Source organism: Schistocerca nitens, chromosome 1 (assembly GCF_023898315.1).
Source record: "Schistocerca nitens isolate TAMUIC-IGC-003100 chromosome 1, iqSchNite1.1, whole genome shotgun sequence".
Lineage (NCBI taxonomy): Eukaryota > Metazoa > Arthropoda > Insecta > Orthoptera > Acrididae > Schistocerca > Schistocerca nitens.
The window spans coordinates 648,182,015-648,201,058 of NC_064614.1; the positions used below are offsets into that span (position 1 = coordinate 648,182,015).

The 19,044-nt window shown below is 39.2% G+C and overlaps 1 protein-coding gene across 1 annotated transcript in view; it reads right to left on the bottom strand.

Moving 5' to 3' along the window:
- Positions 1-19,044, bottom strand: part of LOC126258528 (uncharacterized) — a 48,775-nt gene that overhangs the window by 13,209 nt on the left and 16,522 nt on the right. Inside the window, exon 2 of the mRNA XM_049955649.1 lies at positions 13,157-13,297. Within this exon, the coding sequence (XP_049811606.1) occupies positions 13,157-13,297 (141 nt within the window). The remainder of the gene's footprint in view (positions 1-13,156; positions 13,298-19,044) is intronic.

Sequence of the window (19,044 nt, forward strand, 5' to 3'; positions counted from 1 at the left end):
GGTGAGACACTGCTAATGTAGCAAGAATGAATAGTATAAGTGTAAATTTACTGAATATCACAGAATTTAAACTTGCACTACAAAAACTAAAGTTCGAGTGTGAGTGGGACCATCTACATCTACATCTACATGTACATGTACATGGTTACTCTGCAATTCACACTTAAGTGCCTGGCAGAGGGTTCATCAAAGCATTTTCATACTACTTCTATATCATTCCACTCCCGAATGGCACCTGGGAAAAGAACACCTAAATCTTTCCGTTCAAACTCTGATTTCTCGCTACGTAGATGGGTGTCAACAAAATATTTTCGCATTTGGAAGAGAAAGTTGGTGATTGAAATTTTGTAAACAGATCTCGCTGCAAAGAAAACCGCCTTTGTTTCAGTGACTGCCACCCCAACTCGCATATCGTATCAGTGACACTCTCACCCTTATTGTGCGATAACACGAAACGAGCTGCCCTTCTTTGCACTTTTTCAATGTCCTTCGTCAATCCTACCCGGTAAGGATCCCATACCGCGCAGCAATATTCCAGCAGAGGATGGACAAGTGTAATGTAGGTTGTCTCTTTAGTGGGTTTGTCGCATCTTCTAAAGTGTTCTGCCAACAAAGCGCAGTCTTTGTTTCACCTCCCCCACAATTTAATCTATGTGATCTTTCCAATTTAAGTTGCTCGTAACTGTAATTACTAGGTATTTAGTCGAATTGTCAGCCCTTAGATTTGTGCGATTTATCGTATACCCAAAATGTATCGGATTTCTTTTAGTACCCATGTGGATGACCTCGCACTTTTCTTTGTTTAGTGCTAATTGAAACTTTTTGCACCATACAGAAATTCTCTCTAGATCATTTTGTAATTGGAATTGATCATCTGATGATTGTACCAGATGGTAAATTACAGCATCATCTGCAAACAACCTAAGGGGGCTGCTCAGATTATCACTTAGATCATTTATATAAATCAGGAACAGCAGAGGGCCTATGACACTACCTTGTGGAATGCCAGATATTACTTCTGTTCTACTCAATGATTTACCATCTATAACTACAATCTGTTACTTTTCTGAGAGGACATCACGAATCCAGTCACACAACTCGGACAATATTCCATATGCATGCAATTTGATTAATAGTCGCTTGTGAGGAATGGTATCAAAAGCGTTCTAGAAATCTAGGAATATGGAATTGATCGGAGATCCCTTGTCGACAGCACTCATTACTTCATGGGAATAAAGAATTAGCTGTGTTGCACAAGAACGATATTTTCTGAATTTGTGTTGGTTATGTATCAATAAGGCATTTTCTTCAAGGTGATTCATATTGTTCGAGTACAGTATATGCTCCAAAATCCTACTGCAAATTGAGGTCAGTGACATGGGTCTGTAATTCAATGAGTTACTCCTATTTCCTTTCTTGAATATTGGTGTGACCTGTGCTACTTTCCAGCCTTTAGGAACAGACCCTTCGTCAAGTGAGCGATTGTATACGACTGCTAAGAAAGGCGCTATTGTGTCTGCATACTCTGAAAGGAACCTGACTGGTATACCATCTGGACCGGAAGACTTGCCTTTCTTAAGTGATTTGAGTTGTTTTGTAACACCTAAGATATCTACTTTTATGTCACTCATGCTAACAGCTGTTCTGGTTTAGAATTCTGGAATATTTGCTTCGTCTTCTTTCGTGAAGAAATTACGGAAAACTGTATTCAGTATCTCTGCTTTAGTGACATCATCATCAGTAACTTTTCCATCGCTATCACTCAGTGACGATATTGACTGTTTTTTTGCCACTGGTGTACTTTACATATGACCAGAATCTCTATTGGTTTTGTGCCATATTTTGAGACAATGTTTCATTGTGGAAACTATTAAAAGCATCCAGCATTGACGTCCACACTAAATTTCGAGCTTCCATGAAACTTAGCCAGTGTTAGGAATTTTGCATTCTTCTGAATTTGGCATGCTTTTTTCGTTGCTTCTGCAACAGTGTTCTGACACGTTTCAGGCTATAACGCTAACCACTTAACCACTATGAATTCTAGCGCCTGGCACCTAGGCACAGGTACATCAGTTACATAATAGACATGTAAAACTTCTCTTGCGATTTTCTCGGAATTGTCAGAGTAGTGCACGTTATTACTTGCACATTATGTTGTTTTAATGGCCTACTATAGGTGTACAAAGTCTGAAGTAAATCTGTGATCCCAACATGATAACCTCCCTTTGTACGACTGGTGTGCACAAAGAACTAGCATTTAGAACAGCGCATTGAGTTGGGGACATAAGGCCACATGGTTCTTTACTTTAGTTTAATGTTGTGTGGAGCTCAGACTCAATGGCATATTCCCCAAGGGTTTTGGCCATCTGCAGGTTTGTCACCTGTTGGGAACTTGATGTTTCCACCAACAGTGTCCCATTTCATAACTGCGTAACTGATTTTACAATACCTGCAATTCCCTCTAAACCCTTTTGTATGGAAAAAGGTGACATTATTTTGAAACTTCGCCCTTTTCTTTAACTAATAAAAAACACTGACCAGCAGCATGCATTCTGTTACTAAAGACACTAGAACTTTTAATATCTCTGAGTCTGGCTACATGAGCCCTCTTATTTGATTGGTTGTTGATACCTACCAGCAGCCCATCCATTCCACTGGGATGTGGAAGAAAAGTTCAATGCCTCCATCTTGGTCCCACAAGCACCTAGGGTAATCAAGTCCACCTAGACAGAGGATCTTATGCCTAGGTAAGCCTTATACTACTGAGGTGTGGTAGGTTCCCCAGGGGTTACCCGCTGATAACTATTCCACCTCAACAGCCATCCATCTCATCAACGCTTAGTACATCTTGAGACTGACGGGTTTTTTATAGAAGTTTCTTACACATCATGACCTACATCACAATCCAGATCACAACTGACTCTTGGTGTTCGTATTGATTTCCATTACTTTACTTTTCAGTGGTGAGACTGTAATAAATCTTAGCTGACAAACTAAATGTGGAAGCATCAATCATTGTGTGGAAAACAGTATACCGTCCAACCTATGGACATAAAAGTGGCAACAAGGATTACTGGATTCTGTTCCACAGCACCAACCTAGTGGTTCACAACATCAATGCATCAGCATCCAATGCTCCAGGTCTTCAAAGCTGTCTCGAAGCCGCGGTCTGCTTTACACAACCATCTGAAGCATTCCTTCGTAGCCTTCGGCATCACTGAGGACTCTCGCCGATGAACTCTTCTCCTTGCCTGGTTCGGTTCTTCGGCCTATCAGCTTCTTCTGTCCCTGCATCGTGGGGTCGATCTTGCTCCACTCTCCTATGCTCACCTGTGTGACCACCTCACTTTTCATTATGTTGCACACAGTGGATCCCATGCTCCACCACTTTTTCTCTTCCAGGACTGCTTTTCCATCTCTGGCCTCCCAGCTTGACCCTTCCACTAGTCCTTCCCATCCATCAATGTCTTCAGTTGCCTCTGGCACCTTTGTTGCCAATCCACACTTTAGACCCAGTGCCTCTCCTCCTGTGCTACAATGTCTGTCCTGGGTTCCAACACAAGCCACCGGCTCCCATACCTCCAGCTCTAACGTGCCTGGCCCGCCAGCCGCTGGCTAACCCAGTCCTGGCCAACATGTCACTCTCTCTTGCCTGCCTTGGCACCACCATCACACCCACCATCAGTGCCAATGCTGACGCCACTTGCTCCAGTGGTGCATTCCCGCCCTGTGTTGGTCTGCCAGCTGTCACCCTCTCACAACGTGAGCCTGATGTTGCTCCTGCCTTCCGACCCCTTGCCTTAGGGGTGCAGCCTTGGCTGGCCTCCCTCTCAGAGACAGCACCCAATGTCATTCCACACCCAATTCTCCATTAGTTCTGCCCTTGTTTTCCACTTCCCGTTTCATTGTCTTCTTGGTGCCTGCTCTCCCACATGCAGCTCCATACTCCCAAGCACTCTTCTGTGCACTGTCAAGCCTGACTGCAGTCAAGCGAGCCCACGTATCTTGTCTCCTGCCTGTTTTTTGCAGCTCTCGTTTTCAGTGACTTCTCGTAATGCCAGGTTTTTGTGCTCTGAACACATGCCATAGCATCTTTCCCACCCTTCCTGGCATCCCTTCAGCTGGCCCCTCTCCTTTCCTCCATGCTCGTTCGCCTGTTTTTCGATTGATGTGTTCCTCAGCAACCGTCACGTCCACTGGAGTGGCCATGCTTTCTTTACCATTTCGACCCGTATTGCAGCCCGCTCTCCTGTTCCCATCACAGCCAGCCCCGTTGTTATTGACTCTAGCCTTGACCCGAGCTCCTCCTTTGGAGAGAAACAGTTTGCATCTTACCAATACCTCCTGTGTTTGTATTTGGTGCTGATTGTGAACATTCTGCTTACAGGCTCAATGCTAACGAGCACACCAGGGCCTTCTACCATTACACATTGGCAGCACACACTTCATCCTGTACAGCCCATGGGTAATCCTCTAACGTGGTGTACGAAAGCCGTGGCATATGCTCCAGCCAACAGTTGCCGTCACAGCTTCAGTTGAGCCACTCGCACCAGTCATCTACACCAGCCAGTCTGTTGGAGCACAGCCAACTCTGCACCATGCCGCATCATTCGGCTATCCAGCCCCAGAAGCCATTGTCACTGGAACCCAGTGCTACAGTGTAGTTGTGCAGCAGTGATCATCTCATGACCTATGTCACAATCCACACCACGACAAACTCTTGGTGTTGCTATGTTCATACTGATAAAGGATGATCATTTCCATCATCATTTTCTTATGTGGACCTTTACTTTTTGGTGGTGGGACTGCAATAAATATTAGTTATCAAAGTAAATGCGGAACCATCAATCATTGCATCCAAACCAGACTATCCTCCAACCTATGGACATAAAAACAATACCGTTTCATGCATCCTCCACAGCTAAAACATTTTAAGGACAATTCAATGGAGGGATTATCATGAATAAAGTTTTTTTTACAACAAGTGTACAATTTATTTCACTCCAACATTTACTTTCTGCTTGGAAAGCCATGAAGCCTTAAACTGGTCTTTGTACGTCTTCTGAATCACAAAGTGTAATAAGAAATGGGAGAAATCCTGGTTGTTACATGTGAAATAATTAAGACAAGTCAGATATTCAACTGCTGTATAACAGAGACATTAAGTAACAGATACACATAAATGAGTACTTCAAGAATGATTCCTCCAATAAGTAGTTATTTTCACAAGTTCTACTGTCAACTGAGATTTACTTTCTGTTAAAAAAAAAACTAACATTTTGCAACTGGCTTACAGAATATAATAAAATTAAAATTGCCAGAATACTTATCTAAAATTCACAAATGATTTACAATATAATAAATGCAACAATATAATATACCTAAAAACAAAGATGATGTGACTTACCAAATGAAAGTGCTGGCAGGTCGACAGACACACAAACAAACACAAACACACACACAAAATTCAAGCTTTCGCAACAAACTGTTGCCTCATCAGGAAAGAGGGAAGGAGAGGGAAAGACGAAAGGATGTGGGTTTTAACGGAGAGGGTAAGGAGTCATTCCAATCCCGGGAGCGGAAAGACTTACCTTAGGGGGAAAAAAGGACGGGTATACACTCGCGCGCACACACACACACACACACACACACACACACACACACACACACACACACACATCCATCCACACATATACAGACACAAGCAGACATATTTAAAGTCTTTAAATATGTCTGCTTGTGTCTGTATATGTGTGGATGGGTATGTGTGTGTGCGCGCGCGCGAGTGTATACCCGTCCTTTTTCCCCCTAAGCTAAGTCTTTCCACTCCCGGGATTGGAATGACTCCTTACCCTCTCCCTTAAAACCCACATCCTTTCGTCTTTCCCTCTCCTTCCCTCTCTCCTGATGAGGCAACAATTTGTTGCGAAAGCTTGAATTTTGTGTGTATGTTTGTGTTTGTGTGTCTGTCGACCTGCCAGCACTTTCATTTGGTAAGTCACATCATATTTGTTTTTAGATATATTTTTCCTACGTGGAATGTTTCCCTCTATTATAATCATATCAACAATATAATATGTTTAACACTATCTTAATTTTCAAAACAACAGCTCAAATTCATGTCATATGCAAATGTACAACTTTGAAAGTCACAGATGAAACCATAAAAGAAACTATGTAACTCTCAAACTACTACAATTAGCTTACTGAATGAGGGGTAAAGAGTATAGCTGATGGTGTTTTGCAACCTGCAATGATTTTTTGAAAATATCCAACGGAAATCATAAATTGACAGTGACACTATGAGAGAGGTATACCACTGATAATCAATCCAACCAAATATTCCACCTTGCTGCAATGTTTAGTGCAGAACCCACAGTTATAATTTTGTGATAATAAATTAAATAAGCTTAATTTTTACAGTGCCATCTGCACGGTGAATGTTATTTTTGCTGTGAATGTATCTAGCTTTTTATTTATGAATGCTACAAAAAACAATCCTAACAGCATTGTAGTCAACAGATGACCACTGTCCTATCTTCAAGGAAATTTCTGAGCTTTGTTCGAGTCCAAATGTGGTACACTAACCAACCAAAGGACAATTATTCAAAATAGCATCTTCAATCATTGTCACAGAGATCAATTTGGTATCACACTGGATTTGACTAACCATCCCCATCTCACAGGTTAACTAATATTCAGAGATAAGAGTGATGAAGGCAGTGCCAAGATATATTCATAATGCAGAAAGGGGAAACAAAATGAGTTGAAACAAAATGCCTTTCCTCAACACCAGTCAGCTTGCTCATATGTTTACTGAGAAGCACGAGAGACAGCCAAGGGAAATTTCTAAGTTAAAATATTTTTGCAGCCACACAAATGAAGAAAGTGAAGAATAATGATGTGATTGATACGTGGAAATATTACCTTCCCATAAGATGCAAACTGCAGAACTCAGCCTCTGTTGCTGCCTTGGTACTTTGAAGTACAACTGCTGTACACCAGAAAGCTGGTATCCTTATGACACATCTCCTTAACACTGGAACAATGGTTTTCATTTTGCCAAAACTCTATCAAGGTGACAACTAAAATAGACACAATTAACACAGGTCCAGAGAATATAACAAACTATGAGGAATTTTTTGTAAAATATAATTTCAATAATCTCAATGCTGGTGCCCCAAACAATACAGATGAGAAAATTGGCACTTTACACAACTACTTAAAATGATATAATGATCAAAAACTATGCAAAATAAGTTACCAACTTCTTGAAACAGAGACCTTTCATGCAAACAAAAGAAACTTTCTCAGCTGTGGTGGTGGTGGTAGCAGTAGTTGTAGTATTTGGGACTTTAAGGTATATGACATTGACACCAATAGCGTGCAACGTCAGGAAACATTGGAGGAAAACTTTAGTACCAAAACACCACAGTGAAAAGTTACAGGCAACTGACAGCATTCAACTGACAGTGAAAAAATCAATATATGATTAACACACAAATAAGTAATCTGAATGACCAGAAAGTTACACAAACTGATATCCCAACATTGCTCAGAATAAATTATATTTATGACAAAAAATGAGCAAAAATTATGGAGGTTTTTGGAGGGAATTGGGATGAAATGTCAAAAAGCTAAAACAAGGTAGGTGACATTTCCTGTCAAATCAACGAAATTTTAACCCTTTTGCTGCTACAGACGTGTTTTTTGCATTCCATGCTGAGGCAGCTTTTGTTATGGCAGTAATGCTCGCCAAATGCTGGTGCCTTTGCTGACAGATGGCGTTCTGGCATATCTGAAATACTTAACATATTTTTCGAAAGCTATTAGGTAAAAAAAATTTGATTTTTTAATATCTTACAATCGGATATCTTTGCTTCATAAAGAATTGAATTTCTTTTCATTATACGTCACAGTTACTGTGCCACATCAAAGTAAGCAAATATAGAACAAACTTTTAAACATTTTGCGGAGGTCAAAATTCACTGTGTAAAATTTGCTTGAGATTGATTTTAACTCCTACACTGCAGTGAATGAAATGTAGGTAAGATATCAAAATTTTATTTAAAATTGAGAGCAAAAGAATATCTCATTTCCTTCTTGTGTTATTGGGTTTTATATCTGAAGGCTGGTTGCTCACATCACGCCGAATCACATCCTTGTGCGTCCGAGTCGTGGTCACAAAAATCATCATATTTCTTAAACAATTCAAGATATTGAAACGAGGTTTTTTGCAAATCAGATAATGCAGTGAGGCACACACATTGTATGATAAATACTCAAAACTTTTTTACTCACGAAGCTCATAATGCATACAGACAGCCGTCGCAGTGCATGTATACAAAACACCTGGGGAATAATGTAGCAGGACGTATCTCAGATTTTGATGAAACTTGGTACAGAGCTAGCCTAAACAGAAATTAAGAACAATACCAAATGAGTCTCTGTCGGGCACACAGTTTTAATCTGCCAGGAAGTTTCATATCAGCACACACTCCGCTGCAGAGTGAAAATCTCATTCTGAAGAACAATACCAATTTTTTACAAAAATGTTGACCCATTTTGAAAATACACCAATGTGAAGTTTCCAAAAATGCCCCACTGCCATTATTTCAAATTGCTGTAGCAACTGTCCAAATGACACTAAAATGATGAGAGAAGTGTCATTTTGCAGCACTTTTCATAAGCTTTCCTATGATATACAACACAATGCGGGTTTGGTGTGAAAATGGTTTATAATATTTCAATGAAAATTTAAATTTTTATTTTATCAAAAAGAGCAGCTCCAAAAATTTTCAAACAATTGTGTACAAGACTTCAAGTTATTGTTAACTAATTCCCGAAATATGAAAGTGGGACTGGGGAGTTCACGCCTTCATAAATATCAAAAACACATATTTCACTAAAAATTAAATTTTGGTAAAATTTACAAATTTAAGTAAAAACATCCAAAACTTACCCATAAACAAAATTTCACTTTTTCATAAATTAATTTTAAATATGTTTAAAATGTAACTTGGGGATATCATGGGTGATTATTTTATAACAACTAATAAAACTATAATTAATACAATTGTAATCTGAAAGCCATGATGATGAGTTTTGGGCATATGTAAAAAGTATAAATCGGGATAAAAATCTTATTCCAACTATTCATGATAAAAAATGCTAAGCTCGGTATGTTGAGCAATGGAGAACTGGCCTCTTATAAACAACTGTTTGGCAAAAATGTTGTGCAACCCACCACCAGTTCACTGTATTGTGGGAAACTGTAGTTTTTGCATAGGAAGCAACCCAATAAAAATTACACTGCAAAATGCATTTGTTTATAGTATGGTTGAAAATATCACTTTTCCATGGTAGGTTTCAGAAGATAGATGTAACTTAGAAACAATGCAGAAGACGTAGTTGGACATTATTGAATTACTTTTGAAAAATTGATCACACTGATCCTCCATGATTTTCTAGCAAAGCTCTTTAGTAAATGCAATTGAGGTAAATTTGAATGAGGGTGAATATGTTGTTACATCTGACTTCTTTGAGAATTACGCTTTTGTTATCCAAGATGCGGCTCCGATTTATCACTGGTCAAGTAATGATGCAACAATGCTCCTCTTAGTAGTTTATTATAAAGAAGAGAAGAAAACAGAGCATATGAGCTATGTCACAATTCCAAACTATCTTGAGCATAAAAATATATCAGCCTACAGTTTCCACAAAAAGCTAATTTAATTTTTCAGAACCAAATTTAAAAGTGATATACAGAAGATATACTACTTTTCAGATGACAGTGCAGCCCAGTACAAGAATAAAAAGAATTTTGTACACTTATGTTTCCACACAAAATATTTTTTCATGGAAACAGAATGCCCCCCCTCTTTTTTTTTTTGCCTCTGCTCATGGAAAAGGATACCGACATCATGTTGGCGGCACTGTTCAGAGATTAGCAACAAAATGGAATCTGCAGAGGCCTATGATAACCAAATTATTACTTCACCATGACTTTTTGATTGCGCAGTTAAAAAAATTTTACATCTGTCACTTTGAATTTTCAACACAAGAAGAGAACTTTGAAACTGAAAGATTGTTAGAAGAGCTCTTTAGTCAAGCTGCTACCATCAAAGAGACACCGAGGTTACATTCCTTTTCACTACAGCATCATGCACTTCAAAATTACTGGTAAAGACTTTTGAAGACTGTTGGAAAAGTCACAAAACCTCCATAAAAACTGGCTTTGAGAGATATTTATGGATATGTTACTGCCACAAGAAATGGTGACTAGATTATGTTTTCTTAAAACATGAAGGTATCTAAGTTAATTACTTCCCTTCACCTAGCTGGCTCATCACTGTCTTATACATATCCTACAAAACCTGATATTGAATAAAATGTTCTCTTGTTTCCAACCGTGTCAATTGTTTAAAACTACACGAGCTTTCGGCCAAGCACTCCTTGGCCATTGTCAAGTGATATTACTGCCAGTGGGCTGTTGGTGCGCCCTTATATATGCTAGTTGCCGGCTGTGACGTGACTGCTGCCCTTGACATTGCCATATATGGGCATGTTTTGAGTCTGTGTTAGATGTGCCCTGTTCAACTGCGCAATCACTAGATCCCACGCAGTGCTGAGCTGCAAGCCACTGTCTCTATTCAGGGTGTTGGCGGTAATTTTTATTTCAATAGCTTCCTTTATTAAACTGTCCCAAAAGCTGTTACTGCGAGCCACGACAGAGGTATCGTCGAATTTTTTAAGCAATTGAAGCGACTGGAAACCCGAGAACATTTTATTCAATGTTATCGCTACGAGACTCTGCATTCATACAAAACCTGATATTCTTTGCTTATCTGTAAATGTTGATTTTTCTAAAGTAAACCCATTAACACCAACAGGAAGAATGTATCAGATAGCGGGAAATGATACTGCAAAAACAAATGAAGCATTTAAAATGGCGTGAGATCATAAAAAACATATTGTTTGTATCAGTTTTTGCAAGTGGCATATTGAATGTATGTGGTAACAGTAAATTTGAATGAGTACATAGATATGTTAAGAATACAGTTACGTATATTGTCACTTAATAATTTTTCAAAAATGTCAATTTTTAGTGAAATACGTATCTTTGAAATTTTATAAAGGTGTGAACTAATGACATCCCACTTTCATACTTAGGAAATTAGTTAATAACATGAAGTGTTGTACACAATTCATTGAAAATTTTTTGAATGTGCTTTTTGATAAATTAAAAAGTTAAGCTTCCACGTAAATCTGGAAACCAATTTTGATCTCAAAGCCATATTGTGTTATACATCACAAGAACACTCATGAAAAATGTTGCAAAATGATACCTATCCCATCATTTTAACTTTATTAGGAGAGTTGCAACAGCAATTTGAAATGATTACAGTATGGCATTTTTTGGCTATTTTTGACAACTTCACATTGCATAACTCTCCAAATGAATCAACATATTTTAATAGAATGGATATTTTTCTTAATCTATATGTGGATTTTTTCTTAATCTATATGTGGACTATTACCGTGCAAAGTTTCATTTAAATCTGAGATGGGGAATAAAACCACCGTGTTGACTTTTCATGGAATGACTCACAGAAGGAAATACATCTATTCTTAATATGGGTTGTCATCTGCCAAATCATTGTAAATTGTAAATGAAATAAGAATCTTGAAAAATGACAAACTCATCTCAGCAGTCACAAAAAGCCATTTAAGAAAGCCACAGAAAACTTTCAATAGAATTCTGGAACAGTCAAATAACTGTTGCCAACAATACAATTTTCTGTATTTAATTATATGAGACCTCACTTAACTGTAAGATAATGTGTGTTGAAAAGGATGCAAAAGCCAGGAATGACTAGGAGGAAAAGGGCAAAGTAATGCAGCGATATAAAGAGAATAAAGAAACAGAAGGTTCATGTAGCAAATATAAAATGAGTAAAATGGCAAAAACGCAAACTTGACAGACAACGAATCAAACAGAAGAGAATTCTCAGTACTGTTCTTCGTAAACAAGAAATGAAGGAATTAGGTTGTGGAAAGACATTCAGGGTGTATTGAAGAATCCATTCTTCAAAGTACATTGCACAAAAAAGACGATAAAAATTAAAACAGATTGCCATTCAATGAAAGGAGAAACCACAAATGGTGAATAGAATACAATGAATGGAATTGAGTACTACAGTTTCTGCATTACTATCTTCCTGCCAACCAGCCTTTGGCAAAGACCCAGATAATCTAACATTTAAGTGTATCCTATTCATCAATTGCATAATCACATTCTCTCCGTAATATCAGTGGTCATCTGTCTCCTCTCCCTCTCCTCTCCCCTCCCACTCAGATCAATAAAACCAGTGATGTTTCACATGCATAATAATATATTATTAGCTGAGTAAATGAACTATGGCTGGCAGTTTGTTTGGGTTGGCCAACATGTTTTTATCTCGTCCGTAATATCTCCAATTCTAGAACAGTGAATCACATCTCTAATAAACTCAGTTGGCTCTGTCCTCCTTTAGGATGTCTGAATTTCTTTTGTAACTTCCAAATTCCTTATGTATCCAGCATCAGTACACCTCTGTAGTCCTTTCTGAGTTTGCTTGCAATCTAGACAAGTCTTGCTTTTCAGATCCTCAATTCTTTTCATCACCTTTCATACCACTGTAACTTTTCTTTCTGATTCGATGATCATGTTGCCCACCAGCTATATCCTCTCTATTATCAGTCTCCCATTTCTTTCAAATACTTACCACGAAGATGGTTTCGTCCACATTGTTCTCATCTCTCCCAGAGAAAGTTCTAAAATCCTGATACCATTTGCTCAGCCAGTTAATACTTCTAAGACATTGTTTCAGTAGATCTTTTCTCTTTGAGTCAGCATGTTGATTTTTAATTTGAATGTTTATCATCTATTTACAACATTAAAGACTTTGATCTAAGCACTAAAAATTTACAAGTCATTGAGAAAAACATTCTATACAACAAAGCAATTCTTTTTCCCAGATGACTTCAGATGACTTAGGTGAACTACGATAGTCAATACTTTAAAGCAAAGAAAATATTTGCTACTACTTTTACAATCAGTACCACTAAATAACATGTAGAAACAAGTTGTAAAATTCTACAAACCCTAACTTACTCTTGTACGCTTCTTTCCATCATCTGATTCTGCAAGACGTTTTCTGGCCCACGTGAACTGCTCCATGAGTTCATGATGTATTTCCAAACGTTGTATGCAAGGTACACAGACAGTCTTGGGCAAAGGATCATTGGCACTGATCTATATCACAAATAAACATTTATACTGTATAAGATATGCACCTGTACTTCCAAACAACATAAACTTATTTTTTATGATTTTTAGCATCACTGTACATACAGTTACACACATTAAAACATAGTGAAATAAATTAAAAGATGACATGTGTAAATGTTTTGAAGGAGCAAATGGATGAAAGAAATGTGGCCACTACTACTTTCTGCCATTAATATGGCAAACACGACTAGAATAATCAAAAGTAGTCGGGACCACACACACATGAATTTTCTTTTATTTTGGACGGACATTTTACTTGGGAAACATTGGTTGGTTTGAGGCCGGGCATAGCCTGAAACTGACTAAATAAACACCCATTTTAGTTGCAACTCTGACAGTCTTTTTGCATCACACAAAAATTACATCATTGTTTGGAAACTTGAAGTTCATGAATGGCTGCATATGGTCTCTGAGTAGCTGAATATAACCATTACCAGTCAATGATCGGTTCAACTGGACTGGAGGACCCAGTACATTCCATGTAAAGACAGTTCACACCATAGTCACTGTCAGCTTGCTTAGTGCATTGCTCACAACTTGGATCCATCGCTTTGTGGGGCCTGCACCACACTCACACCCTATCATCAGCTCTTACAAACTGAAATAGGTACTTGTCTCACTGGCCACAGTTTTCCAATCATCTAGGGTCCAACTGATGTGGCCACGAGCTGAGGAGTGGTGCTGCAGGCGATGTGGTGGTGCTAGCAAAGCCACTCTCACCTACTGTTTGCTGCCGTAGCCGATTAATGCCAAATTTTGGCACACTCACCTAATAGGTATGTTTGTCATATACCCCTCATTGATTTCTACTGTTCTTTCATGCAGTGTAGCTTGTCTGTTAGCACTGAAATTTTATGTAAACACCACTGCTCTTGGTTGCTCTCTTTTTTAAGTAAAGACCATCCACCGTTGCATTGCCCCTGGTGAGACGGTAACAACTGATATTTTGTATACTTGGCACACTCTTGACGCTGTGGATCTTGGAATACTTAATTCTGTAACAATTTCCAAAATACAATGTCTCATGTGACTAACTCCAACTACCATTCCACATTCAAAATCTATTAATTCCCATTGTACAGCCATGATAACATCAAAAACTTTTTCACGTGAATTACCTGTGTAGAAATGTGAACTCCACCAATGCACTGCCCTTTTACGCCTTGTGTACATGACTATCACCATCTGCCATCTGTATATGTGCATACTGCTATACCATGACTTTTGTCACCTCAGTATATTTATAGAAAAAGCTTCATAAATTAATTAGTTGAGAGCCAAAGGCCAGATCACCACAATGAAATCAATTATTTTACATTTCACTCAATTACACTCATACCTAGAAGTCATGAGATATTCAAGAGCTATGAAGAAACATGGCACAGTGATGAGATTGTGGACAAAAATGGGGACAACGCTGAAATACAGGGTGTACATGAAATCCAGGAACACTTTCAATTATTTACTGCACAAGAACCAAATATTGTACAGATATCATACATATGTCATTTTGAAGAGAAACCCTGAAAGTCCCCCCCCCCCCCCCCCCCATGTATACTGCCACAGCGTAGTTTCGTAATTTGCTGATAGCGCTAGTCACAAAGGGTTGCTTGTGCCTAGCAAAGAGAAGCTGACGTCCCAGTGTGAGTGTGGAGCGCATACTAGAGACACTCATAAGGAGTCCAAAGAAATCTGTGTGTTGTGCATCCCACAAACTCGAAATGGCTCCAATGGCAGAGTGGAAACTCCTGCAACAGAAGCTGTCTATCAAACCATTCAAATTGGAGCTAGTGCAGAAGCTCATGACAATGACAAAGACAAGCATTTTGAGTTTTGATAGCAATTGCAACAATTGAATGAGGATGGGGATGGCATTGTTGACTGCTTAATTTGTAGCGACAAAACCATTATTCACACTAATGGGATAGTGAACAGGTATAATTGTCAAATCTGGGGTACAAAGCATCTGCATAAATGCACTGAATTTGAGCATGATTCCTAAAAGGTAAATGTTTTTGTCCCTTGTCACGTCGAAAACTGTACGGGCTATTATTCTTCGCTGAGAGCACTGTCACTGGATATTCCTACTTGGACATGTTGCAGCAATGGCTGACGGCTCAAATGTAATCCGTTCATCTTTCAGCAGGATGGGCTTCCTCCCCATTTTCATCGTGAAGCTCGTGGATGCCCGAACATGGAGCTGCCACATCAATGGATTGACCGTGCTACAAAAGAGGACAGCTGTTTCATGAAATGGCCTCTTCAATCACCAGATCTCACCCCGTGTGACTTTTTTCTGTGGTACACATTAAAGACATGGTGTATGTACCGCCTCTACCACGTGATATAGCAGAGTTCTGGGAGAGAATACAAGTGTTGTTTCCATCGTTACAGTGACAATAATTTCATCAAATGGCCTCATGGACATGAAAAGCTGGAATAGTTGCAGGAACACGTCAACAACATCCACAACCACAGAAAGTTCAAGTGGAAGTAGAGAAAGATTGTTCCTTGCCATTCGTGGATGTCCCTTGTCCGGCGTAGACACAATAAATCTCTCAATCACAGTGTTTTCGGCAAGCCCATCCACACGATTCAGTATCTGCATGCCAGCAGCTACCACCACTCAGCACATCAACTGTCTGTTCTGAGGAACTTGGTGCATCAAGCTGGAACTATCTCATTGGGAATGACAACAGTTACAACTACAGACAAATTTTGCAAGCACTTACACCTAAGCTACAGAAGCAGAAGGCCTCAAAAAAGACATGAAGAAAACTATATTTTTACCATTTTGCGGTTCAATAACAGGGAAGATTAGCTGGCTCCTGAAGGGACATACAATCGACACAGTCTTCAGGCCCCAGCAAAGATATGGTAACTAATGAAGCCTGTGAAAGACAACCTAAGCTTCAAAACACCTGGAATATATCAAATACAGTGTTGGTGTAGACAATTTCATGTCAGTCAGACTGTCCATACTATTGAACAGTGCACCACAGACCGTGAAAGATATTTCAGCTTATGCTATCCCAAGAAATCAACTATAGCATAACATGTACTGGAAAACAGGCACAGAATTGCATTCAATGACACTTTTATTGTTAAAAAACCAATGGCTTCTGGGATAGCATAATAAAGATAAAAATAACAGACAACACCCTCAGTAAAGATGGTGGATTGCAGCTGACTATGGTCTGGGTTGCTGTGACTGGGCAGTTGAAACAGGTGCAGTGGTCACGCTGCCAAAACATTACCATATATGATGTGGAACTAAGCAACAGTGATGACACTGGCAATGGCATGGCTATATCAACATAACAGTGGCATCTACATGACAGTCAACCACTTGACAATTGCAGGGGAGATCTCTGCCAAAAGCTTGTGGATGGTTAAACACTTTATGCAGCTTGAAACTCAAGAATATTTTATTATTGTTTACACTGTTATATCAAAGCTATGGGGACAATTGAATGGCCAATAAGGTACACTGGACCACATTACAACACACAGCTAGGTTTGTTTTATCTTGACAGTATTATGAAACAGATAGATTGGTACTCACTATGTGTGTGTGTGTGTGTGTGTGTGTGTGTGTGTGTTAGAGAGAGAGAGAGAGAGAGAGAGAGAGAGAGAGAGAGAGAACTGTCTAACCCTTTCCACTCCAATGTCACTCAGACGTATTTTGAGTCTATTAGGCATTATTGCTGCAGTGTGCCGCCATCTAGAAGAACTAGTGTTAACTTGGTGTCGAACAGTAGCAGCTGTGTTAAGTCAAAGATTGTAATTATTACGGTCAAGTCCAGGCGCTTGAAATGGCTAGTTCTTCACGTACAGTCCTTTCTGAGGAAGAGATTTTAGATCTTTTGGAGCAATCTCTTAAGTGAAAACGAGAGTGAAAATGATTTTGATTATGATAGTGATTCGTTTCAAAACAATTCGAGTGACAATGACGAAGAAAACAGTGACAATGTGCATGTTTCTAGGGTTGCAGCAGAGGATTCGTGGCGAATGTGGAGCGACACTGACTTCACAGATTTTCCATTTGACGAATCAAAGTGTGGTTTTATAACAGAAAGTAGTTCTGTTCCATCATCGGCCATCAGATTCTTTCAATTAATTTTTACAGATAACCTATTTCAACAAATAGCAGATGAAACGAATAGGTATGCTACATCAATAATATGTAAAGTGACACCACTTCCACAACATTCTGCATGGTGGGACTGGAGAAATGTTACCATGGAAGAAATGAACCACTTCCATGGTGTGCTACTGAATATGGCATTACAAAAGTGTAAGAACTTGCAGGACTTTTTTTCAAGAGAATGGTTACAATCATCCAACTTCTTTCCAGATTGTTTTAGTCGCCGACGATTTATGCAAATTTTCTGGGCACTTCATGTTTCTAATCCAACGAGTGCTACACATGTCAACAGTCAGGTTCAGTCACGTCTGAGTAAAGTGACAAATGTACTGAATTACTTCTCTGGCATGTTTCTCGAAATTTATCGACAATATCAGTGTTTAGCTGCTGATGAATCTACAGTATCGTTCAAGGGTCGTGTATTATTCAAAATGTACAATCCTCAAAAACCAACAAAATGGGGACTCAGAGTTTATGTAATTTCGGATTCATCAAATGGTTATATCTGCAGTTTGATACCCTATTTTGGTGCTGTAACAACTGAGTTATTGATTTGTCCACACTTGAAGGTATCATTTGTACACTGACCATTTTTATACAAGTGTTGCATTAGCTGGTGAGCTGTTGAAACAGAACATGCATCTCACAGGAACGATTCAGGCCAATCGCAAAAACCTTCCAGCTGCAATCAAGTAAGGAGCTCTGCGTCTAAGGAAGCATGAAATAAAATGCCTCCGCAACAACAAAATGATGGTTCTGGTATGGCAAGATAAACGAACAGTTCTCATGCTTTCTACAAAAGCCAATAACTCAGTGTCACTTATAGAAAGGAGAAACAGAAAGGAAAGGGAAGGGAAGAAATAAAGAAACCAAATGTGATTATTGATTATACTTCAAAGATGGGTGGAGTTGATCGATCTGACCATTTTATTTCCAGTTACGGTTTTCTAATGAAAAGTCTCAAGTGGTGGCGAAAACTATACTTCTGGCTGTTGGAGGTAGGACTTGTAAACAGCTATTTGCTATACAAGAACCACTGTGAGAAAAACAACTTGACAATACCGTCTCACAAAGCATTCCGTAAAAGTGTTATAAGAGGATTAGTTGCCGAAGAAAGAACTCAAGGACAGAAACGAGGACGTCGTTCAACTTCTGATGACGAGGAACGTTTGATTGTAAAGTTGCACATTATCAATAAGCTTCCTGGGAACAAGCATAAGGACTGTGCAGTGTGCTCAGACAGAAAAAAAAGGTGGCAGGCGTGAAACTGTAGCACACATTTTGTTTTAATGTATATCCCAATTGTTGGCCAGTGGCCACATTGTTTCCACAAAGAGGCACTCCGTCTTCAGACCACAAGTGGCCCACCGGGACCATCAGACCGCCGTATCATCCTCAGGTGAGGATGCGGATAGGAGGGGCGTGTGGTCAGCACACCGCTCTCCCGGTCGTTGTGATGGTTTTCTTTGACCAGAGCCGCTACTATTCGGTCGAGTAGCTCCTCAATTGACATCACGAGGCTGAGTGCACCCCGAAAAATGGCAACAGCGCATGGCGGCTGGAT